General features: G+C 34.9%; 4 protein-coding genes and 2 non-coding genes across 11 annotated transcripts; 3 read left to right on the forward strand and 3 right to left on the reverse strand.

Annotated features, from left to right (window-relative positions):
* Window positions 1–209: 209 nt before the first annotated feature.
* On the reverse strand, window positions 210–1866 carry K01A2.10 (the record flags this gene model as incomplete). Of its 2 annotated transcripts, NM_061308.4 has the most annotated exons (3): window positions 210–630; window positions 1126–1440; window positions 1720–1866. In NM_061308.4, 3 exons carry the CDS (start codon window positions 1861–1863, stop codon window positions 316–318), a joined length of 774 nt encoding a protein of 257 aa, NP_493709.1. The 2 variants fall into 2 exon arrangements, with proteins under 2 accessions (NP_493709.1, NP_001300556.1); NM_001313627.3 differs by lacking the exons at window positions 1126–1440; window positions 1720–1866 and having other exon boundaries at window positions 316–531.
* A 3163-nt stretch (window positions 1867–5029) lies between these two features.
* Window positions 5030–6992, forward strand: sgcb-1 (Beta-sarcoglycan). Its single transcript, NM_061309.7, has 6 exons — window positions 5030–5185; window positions 5459–5542; window positions 5585–5686; window positions 5870–6052; window positions 6365–6604; window positions 6744–6992. Exons 1-6 carry the CDS (start codon window positions 5126–5128, stop codon window positions 6936–6938), a joined length of 864 nt encoding a protein of 287 aa, NP_493710.2. The 5' UTR covers window positions 5030–5125; the 3' UTR covers window positions 6939–6992.
* Window positions 6993–7331: 339 nt separating this feature from the next.
* On the reverse strand, window positions 7332–11287 carry cbn-1 (EF-hand domain-containing protein). 4 transcript variants are annotated; one of them, NM_001027055.5, is made up of 12 exons: window positions 11210–11287; window positions 10956–11167; window positions 10532–10709; window positions 10331–10464; window positions 9952–10148; window positions 9293–9632; window positions 9154–9246; window positions 8836–8996; window positions 8707–8749; window positions 7961–8278; window positions 7643–7838; window positions 7332–7496 (listed from the first exon to the last, which is right to left on the reverse strand). In NM_001027055.5, exons 1-12 carry the CDS (start codon window positions 11277–11279, stop codon window positions 7399–7401), a joined length of 2040 nt encoding a protein of 679 aa, NP_001022226.1. In that variant the 5' UTR covers window positions 11280–11287; the 3' UTR covers window positions 7332–7398. The 4 variants fall into 4 exon arrangements, 3 of the variants coding, with proteins under 3 accessions (NP_001022226.1, NP_493711.2, NP_493712.1); NM_061310.6 differs by lacking the exon at window positions 7643–7838 and having other exon boundaries at window positions 7356–7496; window positions 11210–11281; NR_132575.1 differs by having other exon boundaries at window positions 7399–7496; window positions 8707–8996; window positions 11210–11279.
* On the reverse strand, window positions 9724–9873 carry K01A2.13. Its single transcript, NR_050801.1, has one exon. It is a non-coding gene; the product is annotated as an Unclassified non-coding RNA K01A2.13 (non-coding RNA).
* A 1358-nt stretch (window positions 11288–12645) lies between the features above and the next one.
* Window positions 12646–12733, forward strand: K01A2.15. The gene has a single exon (NR_050802.1). It is a non-coding gene; the product is annotated as an Unclassified non-coding RNA K01A2.15 (non-coding RNA).
* Window positions 12734–16549: 3816 nt separating this feature from the next.
* Window positions 16550–18018, forward strand: cpn-2 (the record flags this gene model as incomplete). Of its 2 annotated transcripts, NM_061312.6 has the most annotated exons (4): window positions 16550–16619; window positions 16664–16882; window positions 16959–17063; window positions 17675–18013. In NM_061312.6, 4 exons carry the CDS (start codon window positions 16569–16571, stop codon window positions 17909–17911), a joined length of 612 nt encoding a protein of 203 aa, NP_493713.2. In that variant the 3' UTR covers window positions 17912–18013. The 2 variants fall into 2 exon arrangements, with proteins under 2 accessions (NP_493713.2, NP_001300527.1); NM_001313598.3 differs by lacking the exons at window positions 16550–16619; window positions 16664–16882 and having other exon boundaries at window positions 17675–18018.
* Between the last annotated feature and the right edge of the window lie 176 nt (window positions 18019–18194).

The following is an 18194-nucleotide window of genomic DNA, read 5'->3' on the forward strand; positions in this document are numbered from 1 at the left end:
ATGCCCATGATATAGGCGTGGTCGGAGCAGCCCCACCTATGTTTTTGAGCTGTGGCTGAGATGGTTGACTTGGCTAAATTTCTGGCAACAACTAGGCCCCGCCGACGTTTTGGGAAGGATTTTCTGTCCAAAACGCATCTCCTGCCTATTTTCATAACATGGAATTTTGATAACTTTCCTGAAACCGTAGTTTTTATAATTTTCAAATAAAAATTCAGAATATCTTCATTTGACTGAGGTATATATGTACAATAAAAAAGTCATCGGTTTCAAAAACCCATTGAATTTAAGCTTCCGCACCTGCCTCCTGAAAGCTTAATTAGGCATAGTCGGTGCACGCATCGCTGAAGTTGATCTTTTCTGAATACTAATTCTAGAATTTCCAGGATACGTTACAGCAACAGAAGCTGATAATAGTCCACTTGACACTGGTGGAAAGATCCGATGAGGTGAGGATGGTGACGTCATCGGTGGTGATGACGTGGTGGAGAGTTGAGATGAGGCTCTACGACGATGCTGGGATGTTGCCATTGCTTCGCGGAGTTTGATGGCACGGAGTTGTTGGGAAAGATGGGTTACGGTTTGGTTACGGTCAGAGAGTTCTTCGTTTAGCTGGCGGATTCGGTCACTCTGAAAATTGTTTCGATTAAAAAAAATTGCTGCAAAAATGTTTTGGAGTTTCAGAATTTTTGAAAGTTTTTAAATTTCTCGGCAATTAAAGAAATGAATTTCCAAGAAGTTGATATTACATGGTTATGAAAGTTTTGTTCATTATTTTTATAAGTTTACAAGCTCAAAGCCACAATTTAAACTAATATTTCCACAAGGAAAATAATGTGACTTTACAAATTTCGAATCTTGTAAAGTTTTTATTTGAAAATTCTATAGTTTTTTGAAAATTTGGTATTTAAAATTGAAATTTGTGTAAAGAATTGTTCCGGAAATCTGGAAATTTTGAATATTAAAAAAAAGTGCTGGTCTGAGAAAGAAAAATTCCAAAAAAATCTAAAATTTTTGCCAAATTTCAGAAATTAAAAACATATTGTCTTCAATGTCAATTTAAATAGTAAAAAATATGTGTTTTAGACTCCGCCCACAAAAAGAGCGTGGCTAAAAAAAACTTACCTGAATAGTAATTTGTTCCTGAAGTTTTTGAATAGTCGTTGAAACTTTTTTTTCTAAATTCTTGGTATAAGCTTCCTTTTCCGTAATTACTTTTTCCAGTTCAGCAATTTTATCCGCTGAATCATCATCCCCGTGCAAAGTTTTTCGTTTTTCTTCCCGTAACTCATTTCCGAGGCGATTAATTTCATTATGAAGTGATTTCAGCATATTTGAAGTTTCATTTTGTAAAAATTGGATTTGTGATTTTTCATGTTTCCTCCATTCTGCATCGCGTTCTTTCAAGGCTTTGTCGATGCGGATTTCAAGTTCTTCAAACTGAAATTAAATTTTGTTTTGAAAATTAACTTTTTAACATATGGCTCAACTTTGTACTTTTAATATTTGTATATTTCAAAACACGAATTTGACCCCAAAACACTTTGAAAAATTACAGTTTGACCTACCCACTAATTTTTTGCGCGGAAGTTTTTAGAAAAATTGAAAAGTGCATTTTGCTTGAAATGTTTTTTTTTCGACATTTTGAATTTCGGATCAAGAAAAAATATGTTAAAAATATTCTGGAAAGTATGCCGATATGAAAATTAAATGTCTTACATCAGAAGAACCCTTTGCCCTTCCAGTCGTGGGAGGAATCGATTCAGAGCTCGACGATGAAAATGAGCATCTATTTGGGTGTTGGGGTCCGTGAAAGGATGCTGTCTGGGACGGAGGGCGACTCACAATCACTGCAGTTGACATTCTGGAATAATTGGAAATTTTTGTGGAGTATGGAAATGAAATCGAATATGAAAAAAAATCAAAGCGAAAAAAAACTCAATTTGAAAATTTGGAAACATGAAAACATTTTGCAAATTGCAGTAAGTTTAGTAAATGTTTAAAAATTGAAAAAAAAACTAGTAGTTAGAAAAAGACGTCTAGAGAAAGTTGTTCAAATTTTAATGAAAAATGAGATCGAATTCTCGAAGCTCTTACTCCAACTGAACTCCCAACAATTCTGACCTCAGCTACCTAGACCACCGCCTCAAAACTGTCCTAAAAGTTCAAAACCAAAAAACCCATTGAGTCAGCTGACTTCATCTTAGTACATCCCCCATCTTTCAAACACACACACAAAATCGAACAACTTCTCCTTGAAAAGAGAGGGAAAAAGTGGAAAAAGATGAGAGGTAGAGATACCAAAGACCTCCTGATGCAGAAGAGTAGACATAGAGAAAACGAGGCAAGGATTCAGCTGCAGAGAGGGAGGGAGGCCGAAAATAGAGAAGTAGGGAAAATGGTGGTGGTCGATTTCTATGGAACCCGCGCACGCACGGACACGTTAGGGAACATGAGCTCTTCTCAATGAGCACATTATGAAATCAGAACGAAAATGGGGTCTATGGGGGTAATTTGGTATTCAGGAAAGGTTAATACTGCACATATATTTTCATAGTGGTCAAAGGTTGTACATCAGGGGTGCGCGGCAATTTTGACAATTACCGGTTTTGGAAATTTTCGGCAATCGGCAATTTCCGGTTTTCAAAATTTCGGGCAATTCCGGCAATTGCGGTTTTTTGGAATTTTCGGCAATTGCCGCGCACCCCTGAATAAGAGCCCTAGAACCTTAACTTCTTTGTCTTGCTGAATTCAAACTCAACCAGTAAAAAACTAAGTTAAGGGCTCACGTTAAAACCTCTTATGTAATTTCAATTTTTGCATAAAAATTCTGCAAAAACGCTTTTCAGAAAACTTCTAAAGGCGTTAAAATATTTGGCCCGTTCAAACAACTCTTGTTGGTTTTTTGGTGCTGCCCAAAGCTAGAAAAGTAAGGGAATTCTGGGACAATATGAGAATAGGAGAAAAGTGAATGTAAACAAATAAGGAAATATTTATGAGACCCTTTCTATACTTTTACGGACACAACAATTTTTATTTATTGAACATTTTTTTATGGGGGGTGCCTCATTCAAATAAATATTGGTGAAAGTTTAATGTTTTGAAAAAACAAAAATTACTTTAATTTTTCAACAAAAAAAGAGGTTTTGTAAAATTTTGTAATATTTTTTTTTTGGCAATTTTTTTTTCGATAGCTAAAAATTGTTAGACAGTTCAATTTGTAAAAGAATAACTAGGTTTTATAAAAAATTGTTTTTAATTTTTTAGCTCACTTATTGATGTTTTAAAACATAATCAAAATTGGTACTTTCAAAAAAATTGAAATTCAGGAAATTTCACATTATTATTCAAGTTCTCCCAAAAAAAAGGAAATTTTAGTCGATATTATAGAGTAGGCACTTCCTGCGTGGTGGTGTCACCTCTTTTTCTCTTTTTCGACCAATACATACATAAATGATAGTGTAACAACACGCATTCGATATTCCATACCCCCACTCTCTATTTCCATTCCACCCATCTGATACATAGTCATAAAAACATAGGACTAACTGGTTTTCGACTGTTTTTTTGTAGGATTTCTCAGTTACAGGTGTCACTTGATTTTCAGGTGATACGGAATTTAAAAATAGTTTATTGATATGGGAATTCGGAAAAAAATTGAACATAAAAATATCTGGGTAATCGGGAGGTACCTCCCAGCCTACTGTCTAAACTGGTATCTTGCAATGCATTTATGGAATTTTATTTACGAATTTGTGGAAAAAGTACCTTTATTTAATTTTCAAGAAATTTTCAGTTCTGAATTAACTTTCAACCATTAATAGAATTCTTAGCACGTGTTAATTTTCAGCACAAATTAAAATTTTTGGTCCTAAATAAATGCTTCATTACTTCAAAACAAGCAGCTGAAAATTAAAATACATTTTCTAATTTCTCAGCTATTAGATTTCCAAAAATATATTTGTTTTTCTAATGCTCGGAGAATGAGAAATTCTGTGTAATTGTGAATTAAAAATAAGTGGTGTGAAAATGAAAAGGGAGGTGTTTCGTGTCTCGTAAACTAAAAACTCGGACACTCGCAGTAAACAAAATGGCTCTTTTTTGAAATGAAGGAGGCACTCTACTACTGGAATACGATACTTTTGCCTTCAGTACACGGAGCTGGAAAGTTGAGAGATCGGAGAATGAGAAAATGAGCAAATCTGCTAAATTTGTTGGGAAATTTTAATTAACAAATTAACAAACTTGGATTTCTCGCCAAAAAAGACAATTAAAATTGAAATTTAAAAAAAATTGTGGTAAATATTCAAGTATCAATTTTCGAAATGCGAATAAAAAATTTCGAATGCGAATAAAAATTCAAAATTTTCTGATTTTTTAAAAATAAAATTCAAGTTTTTTCCCGATTAACAGAAACTAGCATAACCGGTTCAAAAATTGATCAAGTTCATCAAAAAATAGGTCATCTGAGCCATGAGCTCACCTTAGAGGTCAGCTCGACAGCTGCATCACGAGAAAAGAAAGAATGAATTGAAGTGGCCCAATTGTTCAGGTCGGCTGACCGATTTTTGAGATTTACCGGGTGAAATTAAATTGAGCAGGTGATGTTTCATGTGGTCCGTAGAAAATTGCATTGAAAATTGAGTGAGAAGCTTTTGGGAAAATTATTTGAAATCTGGGGAAACATTATTTTCTAAAACGGCATACTCTAACGACAAGTGGCAAAATATTATATTTTTAACGATTCAAAATAATTTAGATTAAAAAAAATAAATTTCCAACATATTTTCAGAATATTCCAGTACTTGAAGCAACTTCCAAAAAAAGTCCTAAATTTTCAGAATTGTTTTTAATTTCGGAAAGTTCAAACAATTAATTTTAAAATCATAAATAACCCATAAACATCGTTTTAAAAGTATTCAAATAATCAAGATAGCACAAAGAATCAGTATCCGTGTCCATCAAGCCGCCCAGTCTGCGTCTCCATTTTCTCCACACTATTTCCTTCAGAAATTTTACACTTTTTGCCGACTCCGTTGGGATCTTTGCACATACATATACTGAGAGGTTCCGTTCATTTGATATTATTGATTTATTTTTTAAAATATTCCCTCTGAATTTGAATATGGATTCAGATGATGAACAAATTACTGATGAAAACGTTGGAAATTCAATTGGGGATGAGGTAAGAATTTTAAAGTTTTGCAGACCTAGGTGCTTTTGTGTCTGCCTACGTGCCTACGTGCCTGCCTTCTTCTAATTTTCGTGCTTGAACAGTTTTTTATTAAAAATTTTTTTTCAATTTTTTTTTGAAACGCCATTTTGGCAGAGCATCTGTAGACACTGAATCAGTACATTGGTTTAATATTTTTGTAGAACTATCGCAGTTTTTTTTCTGACAAAAATATAAAATGTTTTTTTAAAATTTCAGTTCATTTTTAAAATCGCCATTTTCCAGGTGACGGGACTCCGAGCCAAACGACTAATTGCAACGTTGATATGTCTGTTTGTACTTTTTATTATTAGTTTAATCACATTAGCTGTAAGTTTTCATTTTTAAAATATATTTTAAAAAGAATTTCAGCTGAATATTTGGATTATTTCAACGCTACGAATGAACTCAAATGGTGTCCCATTTTTGCGATTTTATTACAGTTTTAACGAGAAAACCAAGGAAATGGAGAAGGTTTGAGAAATTTTCGCATTAGAAAAAATTAGAACGTTTGATATCTTCAAAAGAATGTGCACTTTTAAAATATTCGAAAATTTTTCTATTAAAACGTTTTTTCGACATATTGCTAGCTGGAAATTTGTTACAACGGCTGACACCTCACGGGCTCCCCAAAAAAAACTAATGTTGTTTTTTCAGACAGTGGAAATGACTGGAAACCAGTTGAAATTTGAAAAGGTGGTTTCAAATAAGATAGTAGGATTCCCGGACAAGGATATTACGATTACTGCTCCACGGATGTTGGTGACGTCACGACAAAACGATAGCCTGTTGGTGATGAGTGAGAAGCTGTGTAAATTGGAAAGAGTCAACAATTTTCAGGTAATTCGAAGTTTGGGAAATTTTTTGAACAATAGAAATTTAAAAAAATGTTCAGAAGTTTTTTGGAGTTTCAGAAAAATTCGGTTAGTTACTGAACATCCTAAAAATGAAAAACAATGCTCTAAAAATTCAGAAAACCGAAAGATGGAAATTTTCAGGAAGTTCAAAAAAATATGGGAGTTTTTTTCGAAAACAAGCGAAATTTAAAAAGTCGTTTAAGAAGTTCCAAAAAATTTTAGAAAATTTTCAGATTTTCAGAACTTTCCAAAATAGAAAGAAAAACATCATAAAATTAATATTCACAACTTCCAGGTTCTTTCCCCAAAAGACGGTCGTACCCTATTCTCAGCTCGCCACCCTACAGTAACCATTGACAAACGTATCAAGAAACTGGCAGCTGAAAGAATAATAACCAATAAAATTCGATCGGCAGTCGACGAGACACTCAAAATAAACGGGGAGAATGTTGTGCTACGTGGCAATGAGCAAGTCCGGATTGACGCGAGGAATGTGAATTTTGAGGGACTGAAGCGAATGGTCTTCAATATTTCGGTAAGGAAATTCGTGATTTTTTTTTTGAGAAAAAAACTAAAACCGCTAATGAATTTTAAAAACTCTGAGCATTTCCAGGAAGTCATGGAAGCCCTTGAAAATTCCAAAAACTTCCACAGATATCATGTCACTTTTTCAGCGAGACGGAATACTCCATATGCGTGGCCGAGTACGCCTGGGCGATGGAGCCGCAAGTCTACCAATGTCCACATCACCATCCCTCTCGGCCAGTCTAGATGGAATGCGGCTCTGTGCGTGTGCTCAATTCAATCATAAACTATTTATAGTACCTGCTAATAAGCATTGTTTCACTAGTAATACTTTTTGTTCTTGAATGTTTTGAGGTTGTAAAATTAATAAGTGCATATATAATAAATATTGGTTTTTTTTTGAAGAATAAGTATTTTGTTCACAAAGTTTATAAAAGCGTACAGAAGGATCGCATCATTGGGCCCCGCGGCGATAGGTGTGAATTTTTTGTTACAAGGATCTATAGTTTATCTATAGTTAGATCTATGCGGCCTGCTTGCCTGTACATTGTCAGCTATATTCTTACCGCTTGCTCTGTTGTCATCTCCTCCCTGTGTAGGAGATGGTTGTAAATGAGAGTAATTTTATTACCAATTCCTCTCAACCGCGCAGGGGTCCTCTTTTACTCACTTCTCTTCATATTATCTAAAAAGCCCCGACAATTGTGATAACACGTATGTAAGTTAATTTTCCCTTGATTTGTGACTTTTATCACAACTCGATAAATAATTTATTAAGGATATGTACATAAGAAAATCAATAAATTAATTAGTTGCCGGCTCATCAACATACTCGATAATCTCCTCATATGACACATCGTCGGCTTTTCCAGATTTTCGCTTTTTAGGATTCATCCGGTTTCCTGAAAAATGAAATGTTCATAAAAATGTTCCTATTCTTTCCCATAGGCCAGCCTAAAAAGCACTAGGTTATTTGCAGGCACCTAGACACGTAGCCTTCTAGGCATCTAGGCACGTAGGCACATAGGCAGGCGGTGCAAAATTTTACCATTTTCGTCCTCATAAATAATTTCCTCAACCACGAGTTCTTTCGATGCCGTCATTGGTCGCCGTGTAGTAGTTCTTTTTGATGGTTTTGGGGTCGCTGATGACGTGGCAACAGGGGTTACTGTAGTGGTGGGTGATGTGGTGGAAGGTGGTGTGCTTGTGGTGATGGTGGTGGTAGAAACAGTAGTTGTGGTAACCTGAACCCTTTTTCATTCATGAAATTGAAAAAATTGGTTTGCCGCGTAAAATACAATGCAGTGTTTTTGTGGACCTAATGCATCAATTTGGACGCAAAAAATGTTTTAAAGTTTATGCTTACCTTCACTTTTTTCGTAGTTTTCGATTTAGTACTTGGTGTTTCTGTTGTCTGGATTACTGTAGTTGTAGGTACCGTAGTTTTGAGCACTGTAGCTTTGGGTGCAACCACTTCTCTTAATATATCCTGAGCTATGACGTCATTTGCTATACCATCAATTAACTCGGCCACCTCCACAGGCTTCAATTTTTGTTTTGGTTTTTTTGTGGTTACTGTAACTTCTTCGGGTACTGTAGTCGTTGGGGTTATTGTAGTTTCGGGTGTGGTTATTAGTGGGGTGTCCTCAGTGGTTGTGGTGATTGGCGTAGTGGATGGTGGAGGCTGAAAATGAAGATAAATGGTCTAAGGTATCGTTGAAACAGAGAAAAAATAAACAGGTTGAGATTTTTGTTATATTATTTTTTGTGTTGTTAGAGGTAAAACACAGGAACTAAAAGGTTCAAAATTTTCCAATTAATAGCTAAAAGAATTGATTTTTTTGAAGTAAAAAAAAGTAAATTTCAAATAAAAAAACATTTAACAATTTAAAATTAAATTCAACATTTTAAGAATATATTTCATATTAGAGTTGTTGTGAGTGGAAATTAAATTCAAAACGTTCAAATAAAAATTAAAAATAAGAATTGTTATTAGAATTTATTACACCATTCCACCAAATCCAGAAAAAAATACAGTTAGCAAAAAAAAGGAAAATACACACAAAAAAAATAATTTCAAAAAAAAAAGGTTTAAAGTGTCAAAAAGTATACTTTTTCTTGTCGTTGCTGAGACACGTGGTTTCGAATGAGATGTCTGAAAATATTACTTTCTGGAAGTTTAACTTTGAATTTACAGAACCTTCGTTCTGAAAAAAAATTTAAAACAGTTTTTTCTCTCACCTAAAATCTACAATTTCCGCAGGCATCAAATCACCGGAGCCATCCACATCGATGCGATCGAAAAATGTCTTAATCATGCTTCTGGGGATTCCATATTTTTGCTCAATGAGCAAAGCAATCTCGTCAAATGTTACAGCGTCATTTCCGTCCAAATCGAATTCCTAGAAGAAGTGGTGTTCAAAGGCTTAGGATTAAGCTCAAACTAAAGTTTATGCTCAGGCTTTTGATTTGGTTATGGCCAAAATTAGGGCTCCCAGCTATGGGAGCTTTAGCCAAAAGTTTAACGTTGTTTTTGAAAAGAAAAACCTGAAACCTCACCTTAAAATGATCGGTTGCAAATTTAATGGAGCTTAACCTGACCAATCGATTAAAATCTGCTAGCTCTACTTTGTCCAACTTTCCGCTTTTGTTCTGAAAATTTTTAATTGTTGAATTCTACATTATCAAATACCACTACCTGATCAGCAATATTGAATAGCGCTAAAGTCTCCTCAGAATCCATATCATCCTCCTTTTTCGTGGAATCAGTGGCTTCTGCATTTGATACAAGACCATCCCCATTTGTATCAATTCTCTTCATTTTATCCATGGCATCTCTGACTGATCGAGCACGAATGACTGATCGAAAGCCGGCAAACTCTACATTATCCAGTTGCCCATCTTCATTCTCATCAGCTTGACCAAAGAACGGTGCCAATGTGGCTTCATCGAATCCGTAATGCTCGAAGGCAACTCTTTTTGCTTCATCAAGTGTCAAGGTCCCACTATTGTCAGCGTCCACAACTCGCATAGCTTTCCTAAAAATTATTGTTTAAAACTGGCAGACATCCAGTGTAACGCGTTAGATACTGTAGGTGTACTTTAGTGGTACGGTAGATATATGGGGGTCCTGTAGGATAAAAAGTATTATGATTGCTGTACAGGGCTGGTACTGTAGGACTACTGTAGTTACTGTGGTCGTAAGACTATAGGTGTACTGTAAAGCACTCCAAGTTTACAGTAGAGGTACGGGGTAAGTACTGTAGGCTTAAGGCAATGGTTCTTTGTGCTAGGTACTAATCCATTTTTTTAAAAATAGAACCCACTTCGATCCCGATTTCTAGAAATTTCACTTACTTGCTATTCTCAATTGCTCTCGCCCTGATAATTCTTTCGAAATCTGCAAACTCTGGCGCATTGAGCTCTCCATCCATATTCTCATCTACACTTCCGACCATAGATGCCACGTCACCGGCTCCAATCCCTTCTTGCTCAAATGCGATGGCTTGCGCCTCGTCAACAGAAATGTGACCGTCTCCGTTTAGGTCGGCGTTCTGAAACTTATAATTATATTTTGGCAGAAATTTTAACTTCTAAAACATCGCGTGACATGGTATTATAAGCAAAAAAAATTTTTTTTTGGTTGAAAGAACATATTTTTAGTCATTATAAATTTTTCGCACTGACAGACCGAGCCATCGTGTTAACGATTTCAATGTGTAAAGACTGGCCAAACCTTCATAATCTGTCGAGCCAATCGAATCGTCATTCCCCGAACTCTTCGTCTGAGCTTACTGAACAATGTAGAGTTCATCCTATCGCTCAAATCAGCTGGAACTAGCTTCCACAGACGAGCAACATCGTGATATCCTAGAAATTTCAAACTATTTTATGTATTAGTTGGTTTTAAGAAAATATTTAGAGATTAAGTACTCACCAATTCCATATTCCCTTAACAAATAGATTTGTGCTTCCTGGAGAGATAATAGCCCATCCCGGTCGGTATCGACATTTTGAAGATATCTCAGAGCTGCATTTTCAGCTTTTTCTAGTACCAACATTCGAATCGCATCGAATTCTCGGGCATCTAGCACGTTGTCACGGTTTGTGTCTACCTGGAAATTGGAAAAATTTAAGTCTCGCGGGGGTATGCAATATTTTCAAATCTTTTTTAAAAATTTTTTTAATGAATTAGAAAAGTCTGTGTGGTGTGTTAAAATTTCCAAATTCTTGGGAAATGTTTAGTTCATCATGTGTACCTTAAGTCTTTGGTAAAAACTATTTGGGACACCGGGGGTTTGAACTTTTAACCTTCCGAGCCTTTTTTTGAAATCTAAAGTAAAACTGGGCATAAAAATTACCTGCTTAAACAAGTCCTCGACTACCGAAGCCGACAGTCCGTGATGCACAAATGCTGCATATCGTATTTCATCAATATCCAACACTCCGTCTTCATTAACATCAACACTCACATCGACACGTGGAGATATGACACGTGGCGGGGGTACTGTATTTTCTTCAATTTCTGGAGACGGTTCAGGGACTTCTTCTGGGGATATTGAATCTTCGACTACTGTAAGTCGAGTTTTTAGGTCAATTAGATTTGGAAACTTACCAGGTACAATTGGTAAACCGTTGAGAATAGTGACCAGTAACGTTGATAGGATTAACACCGTTATCCGCATTTCTGAAAAAAAAATCATTAAAAAAATTGAAATGAATGAACAGAAACATGCCAAGAAATATATGAAAAATCAATGCCCGACACTTCACAGGTTTTTAAAATAAAGACCTGTAAAGTGCCGGCTGCTAAGCTGCTCTAACTCAATTTTAAGACAAGTGCAGCGGCCGACGCCCCACAGGTTTACAGAACAGCATAATGTCAGCTGCTTTTAGTAATTGAAAACCATGCTGAACACTGAAAATCTGGTCAGAAAAATGTGCACAACTTGCTCAAATCTACCGAAACAAGTTGAAAACTCAACTATTTAATGTCGATTTTCAGACCTTTCAAGCGCTACAATTATGATGTAAACCCGCACAAGAGACTCTATAATTATAAGAGAAATGAAGTACACTCTCGTGACTCACTTGGATTGAATTTCATACCGGAAATCAAAAACTGAAGAGGCGCCGAGTTTCTTGAAATAAGGAGATGACCGAGGGGAGGCGGAGGGCAGGTGACGTATTTTTAAGGGGTATTTTTAGATATTTTTTGGGAGAATTTTTGTGTTTTAATTGGTGATTGTGGTGTGGAGATAGGTAGTGATTGAGGTTATGTGCAAAACATTTTGGATATGGAATATGTCAAGTTTCCAAGAAAATGCCAAGTTGTGTAAGATCAAAGGGCGGAAATGTAAACGCTCAGGTTCAGGCGTAGGCGTAGGTTTAAACAAATGCTTATGAAAAAAACAAAACAGAAGCTCGATAAAACAGTGACTTGTAACACAACTTATTGAGATATGTAACAATTAAGGAATGTTGCTGTGAAGCATGTTCTTGAGTATCTAGTAGTATCCTCAAGTATCATAGGAAAACTGGTTTATGCAACGAAATACTGTGCGCCGATTCTGGAAATAATGATGGTGCAGGACAAAACAGACGGCAAGTTTAGAAAAATTAGGCCTAGGCCTAGGTTTAGGCTTAGGCTTAGGCTAAGGCTTAGGCTCAGGTTCAGGTATTGGCTTAGGCTTAGGTTTACTTCTAGGTTTAGGCTTAGGCTTAGGCATGATTTGGCACATACTTAAGCATAGTTTCAACGTTCTTACACTTGTGCTTGGGCTTTGGATAATGCTGCAGCTTAGGCTCCGATTTAGTATTAGACTCAAACTTACAACATTCCTAGGCTTAATCTAGAGCTTTGGCTTGGTCTAACAAGTACAATTTTTTTCCAAATTTTTAAATTTCAGAAAAGGAAGATTACAGTGTTTTAAAATAAAGGTACAATTTGTTGGCACTTTTCCAAAAAAAAGTTGCGTAGGTGATTCTCAAAATAGGTGAGCTTTGAGCACTAAAGGTGGACACAGGAGAGAGGAACAAATAAGAACATTATCTAGAATATTCTAAATTCAAGTAATTAGAAGTAGTTAGACGACGTCAGACAGACGGGCGTATCCAATTGACTAACAAGCTTCTTCTTTTCTTTCATCGGGAATCAGAAGATATTGGGAAAGGAAAAGCGAAAGGATAGATGATTGCCGACCCAATTACGGATAGTTTAAACAGAACATTCACGGAAATAATGGACAATGCATATCAGTGGATATTTATTGAAAATGAATTAGAAGACAATAAACTCTCATTTCTCTTTTCTCTTTTGAATTCGCCTTTATCTTGTGTGTGTGTGTGTGCCGGAAATTTCGGATTCTTCTACTAACTGGTTGCATCTTTTTCTTTATCTACTCTAACTCTTATCAATTACCGTTATCAGTTTGTGACATGGGTGTTTTATTGAGTAAGTGCTTAATTTGATATGATATTTTGAGCTATTTTCAAAAATAGAAATTTTGCCCAAGAGTGCTATATTTTTTTTGATAACTCGAAATCTGTGGTAACTACTTATATTTGCAACAAATCTATTTTTAAAAACATTTTTTAAACAGTTTTCAAAAATTAGAAAATATGTATTAAATGTATTAAAATATGTATTAAAATTTTTTTTGTCTAAATGTATATACTTTCTATAGTGTTTCTAGTAATAAGAGCTGAAATTATTTTTCAATTTCTAGAAAAACGATATAAATTTTATTTTTGTTAATATTTCAAAACAATTTTAAATGATGGAATTACTAAAATATTTTGTCTTGAAAAATATAACTTTTGAATAGTTGAAAATCGAAAAAGTTTTGTTTTTAGGCATTATGTCTTTCCATCAAAGCAACAAAAAAAATATAGATAAACATTAAAAATGTTGCCAGAATTTTGATCATTATGAGGTTTCATTTTGATAGTTTAAAGTAATTATTTTTGAAAAAACATATAAACAAGATAGCAAAACTAGCATTGCTTTTCTCAAAAACTTGATCGTTTAAAATAGAAATTGAAAATATGAAGCTAACACGCTAGATATATGACACCTCGTTCAATCAAATTCCAGACATAAGTCCTTCTCTGATACTCCCCCAAGCTCAAACCTACATTTTCCCATCAAAACCCCACAATTTTCGGATATTTCTGCGAATTTCAATTCCAAAAAGGTTTGATTACGAGTGTGCATGTGACGACACAAATGTAGTCAGAATCTTGGCTTCTTCAGAGAATGATTCAGGTCATAAGAAAATTCCAGGAAAACGCATTTTGAAGGGTTATTCAGTATTAGTAAAAATCCGTTATTTTGACATCAATTTTGGCTTGATTTGGCTAAAAAAATGTGTTAGGATTGAAGAAACTCATAAACTTGAAATAAAACAACAACAAAAAAATTGGGGTATCGGAGGTTTGAAGCCTCGGCCTTCTGTACCATTGGCATCTGTCTAACCAACCTAAATGTTTTTTTCTTTTTTTTTAATTTAAGAAACAAATAATTTACCACTGAGTAAATAAAAAATTTCGAAAATCAGTTCATAAGAAATAAACCGAAAAAAAAGGTATAGAGAATTACTGAGAAACCCGTGGGAAATTTCAGAATATGGAGTACGTGTGCCAGAATATTCTAGACGTAGAAAGTATATGAAAATAGATTATGAACTCTTTCTTTTCTGGGATCAAGAATTCAAATTCGAGATGTTTCACACAAGAAGCAGCCAAGATATAGGTGGGGCCTATTTTGGATTTTTGCGTTTTCTAAATCAAATTATTTGGTAGGCAAATGAAACCGACGCTTTGAAAAAAAAAACCTAAATTTTTGAATTTTTGAATTTTTTCTTGTTTTTTGAAAGAATGTTACAAAAAAATTTTTTTTGAAAATTCTCCCAAGTATTTCAGAACAAAAAATGCTGAAATTCCCACAAACCTATAAATTCAACATTACAAATGTTTCATGTCGTGTTAATGTCAATATGTTACAACTAATTGTCTGGTGTCCTTTTCGAGTGTTGTCATAATATTTCAAATGTCAGAATGTCTCTGTTCTATTCCTTCCAAAAATGAAGAAGCTACAAAAAATAGGAGGGAGGTAAACATGGTGGGGAGAAGACTATTTGTAAACATGATTAAGCTGGGGACAGGGCAACGGATTAGACACCCTGTACGATATTTTTTTTAGTTCGGGAGACGATTATTCAACAAGACGAACAAGCTTGAAGCTATTTTTGAAATTTGTGGAGCTTTTTTTTAGTTTTGCGGTTTTTAAAGTTTCAAGATTTTTCAGATTTTCATCAAAAATCTATTTTTTGCAATGTTTGCAATGCAGCTGCGAGGAACTTTTTTGTAAAATTTTCAAACTTTTGTGAAAGGGGGCTGTTGTGTCAAATTGTAATGTCCCTGAAAAGAACGTAGAATTCTTACCAAACCAAATAATACAAATTTTTTGAAAAATTTCAATTTTATGGAATTGTCAAACTTCTCACTTCAAGTTCTAGTTAAAATTTCTATTCCCCGCCGTTTCCTATAATTCTGGCAGAATGTTCAAATAACACCACCGTTTAGTTATAATCTTCTAGTCCTTTCCACCATTCATCTCGATTCTCTTATTATTTCTTATTGCCCTAACAATCCCACATAGGTCTCCTCCACAAACTACTCTCTTTCCATAATCCCTTAATTACCTGGCCATCTTCTCTCATTTCTTCTCATATATGTACATACTCGTTTTTCCAACTTTTTTCTATTTTCTAGGTTTCAATTCATAACAGAGCTGTTTGAAAAAAAAAACTGTCTACATTTAAAAAATTGTCGCAAAAGTATTTGAATAATTTAAAAAATATTTTCATTGTAAGTATTGAAACATTTTTTTTGTAATACTTCAGTTGCATTTTTGTAAATTGCTAATAGTAAGCTTAACAAAAATTTAATATTTTCGAAAAACTTCGGACGAACCCCCACAGTATTCGAATTTTTTTCATCTTCAAGCTTCAAAAAAGCCCACATTTTGAGCACCGCATTTTGACTGGAAATTAAGAAACTTCCAAAATGTTTATTTTTTGTGTGAGATTCTTAAAATCTACTAAAAAATTAGATGTTTTGATTTTTCAAAGTATGTGGGTATGCCGCGTTTAAGCCTGAGCCTAAGCCTAAGCCTACGCCTAACCCTGATTTTAAAACAGTTTTTGTATAATATTCTGTATTTTTAATACCATGGGAATGATTTTTAATCATTTTCCCACTGGTCCTATTCCACCATTTAAGCCAATTTCTTTTTGTTCTAAGTACCTACTTTTTATCCATCTCAATGTATACATCTTCTTCTCCTCCTAACATATTCATCATGTCTTCTCTTCCCCAATCAAACCAAATCCCCCGTTCATTTATTCCTTCCTTAAAAGATGCCGTTCATCACAACATTTATACGATAAGAGAACGATATCGGCTGAGAGATAGAGAAAATATGAAGAGACGCAGACTTACGTGTATTATGTCCATCCACACACTGTCTTCCGAAATTCCACTCGCCCCCACCTTCCGCCGCTTTGTAGAAACCACTCTTCCAGAAATTTCATACATTTCGGCGGTGGTGAAAGCATTTTCGATTTCATCTTATCTTTTCTCTCAAAATTTCATTATTGATTGTATGATTTTCTTTGGTTAAATTGCCCAAAAAACATGTAGGTTTAGGCTTAGGCTTATGTTAAGGCCTAGGCTTATGCTCATGCTTATGCTTAGACTTAGGTTTAGGGCTAGGCTTAGGCTTAGGCTTATTCTCAGGCTTAAACCTACCTACCAACTACTCTGAAAAATCAAAACATCTGAGTTTTATATTTTTCGAGTAGTTTTTAAAATGAATTGTATCTATGTCAACCGCTACTTCCCCATTTTTTCTAGATTTTTCTCTTAAGAAAATAATGTTTTAAGTTTTCAGATCCAATTTGTCACAAGTTATGGCCAATCATGGTCCCAGCTATGGGCTGAGTCGGGAACTACAGAAGAAGGTATATTTTTTCAGATTTACCCCAAAAAATGCCAAAACTTTCAGAACGACGCCCGTTTTGTATTGGAGGAAGCAATCGAAGTTCTAAAATGGATTGAGAATGTAACAGGAGAGAGGTTCTCATTTGATGTGACCACTTGTGAATCATCAACTGACGTCAGTAATCTACTCAAGGATGGTGTGATGCTATGCAAGCTGATTGAGAAACTAGATCCCAGTTGTCGAGTCGTGTATAATAAGAAACCAAAAATGGCATTTCCAATGGTATGTTCTTTAATTTTTTTTTGGCTGATAGAAAACGTACTTAAAAGTTGAAATAAAACAATAGTTTTCATTGCAGATGGAAAATATTTCAAATTTCCTGGCAGCTGCCAAACAATTTGGTGTTATGGAAATTAGCTGTTTCCAGACTGTGGATTTGTATGAGAACAAACAATGCTATAAGGTGAGTTCAAGGTATTCTTAATCTTAGCCCTGGCTGGTTGAATGTTAGGCTTAGGCTGAGGCTTAGGTTCAGGCTTAGGTTCAGGCTTCGGTTCAAGCTATGGTTTTGACCTAGGTGTAGGCTTATGTTTAGGTTTTTTTGTGAACAAAATGTTAAATTTAACTTTGTAAAATGAGTCACCTGTAATAGAATAGCACCTTCAAACACTGGAACATTTAAAACATTGTTTGAAAACAAATTCAGCTATCTGGAATATGACAATGTGGTCAAGTTTTTTTTCTGGCCCATCACTCATGAAAACTTTGGGCCGCCTTTAGTTTTATTCCAAGCAAAACAGGCCGTAGGCGATCCCGTTAAAAGGTCGCAGGTCCTCCGACTCTAAGAAATGTCAAAAAATCATTCAAAACGTCAAGTGGACGTAACTCGTTTAGTTTTGATCGTAGCGGCCTCATTTATTTCGAGCACACCCCATACCGAAAGGGCTGGCGGGCCCCCCGGGCCCTATGAAAAATTTAACAAAAATTTAGAAATTGTTTTTTGAAACAGGAAAATTGTTATTTAAAATCTTTTACTACTTTATTACTAAATTTTACTTAATTCAAATGTTCCAGGTAATCGAATGTCTGCGTCTCCTCGCCGCCGTCGCTCAATCCCGTTCTTCTCACTTGGAGCATCCAGCGTGGGTGGTGAAGCTTGCCCAATCATCGCCACGTCAATTCCCGGAAGCAGTGATGAGAAGGGGTGAAATGGTGATCCCATTGCAATATGGTACAAATAAATGTGCATCACAGAAAGGAATGTCACCATATGGGTTGCCACGCCAGATTAAGCCAGATCCACATGGATAATAAATTAACTTTGTTTTTTTTTTGATTTTAAACGATTCTATGCAATTTTTGTGATTCTTCGTATTTTTTTGGATTTAATAATAATTTTGATGAAATTTCAAAAACCTCGTATGACTATTATCGAAATATTAAAGTTAAAACTGAAATCCAGTAGGAACTTGATTCTTAAGTTAATTCAGCTTTCTTCCAATTTTGTGAATTTTATTAAATCTATTAAATTCGATTTTTATCGATTTTTACATTAAAAAAAACTAAATATTCTCCAGCAATCTTAGATTTTATA

The sequence above is a fragment of the Caenorhabditis elegans genome, chromosome II (genome assembly GCF_000002985.6).
Source record: "Caenorhabditis elegans chromosome II".
NCBI lineage: Eukaryota > Metazoa > Nematoda > Chromadorea > Rhabditida > Rhabditidae > Caenorhabditis > Caenorhabditis elegans.

What these genes read in the sequence shown, in the direction of transcription:
- sgcb-1 (NM_061309.7), top strand. Translation starts at nt 5,126, where the DNA reads ATGGATTCAGATGATGAACAAATTACTGATGAAAACGTTGGAAATTCA. An exon ending in AAACCAAGGAAATGGAGAAG is followed by an intron (nt 5,687 to 5,869) that starts GTTTGAGAAATT and finishes TTGTTTTTTCAG; the next exon opens with ACAGTGGAAATGACTGGAAA. An exon ending in AAAGAGTCAACAATTTTCAG is followed by an intron (nt 6,053 to 6,364) that starts GTAATTCGAAGT and finishes CACAACTTCCAG; the next exon opens with GTTCTTTCCCCAAAAGACGG.
- cbn-1 (NM_001027055.5), bottom strand. Translation starts at nt 11,279, where the DNA reads ATGCGGATAACGGTGTTAATCCTATCAACGTTACTGGTCACTATTCTC. An exon ending in CGGTTTACCAATTGTACCTG is followed by an intron (nt 11,168 to 11,209) that starts GTAAGTTTCCAA and finishes CTCGACTTACAG; the next exon opens with TAGTCGAAGATTCAATATCC. An exon ending in TCGAGGACTTGTTTAAGCAG is followed by an intron (nt 10,710 to 10,955) that starts GTAATTTTTATG and finishes TCCAATTTCCAG; the next exon opens with GTAGACACAAACCGTGACAA.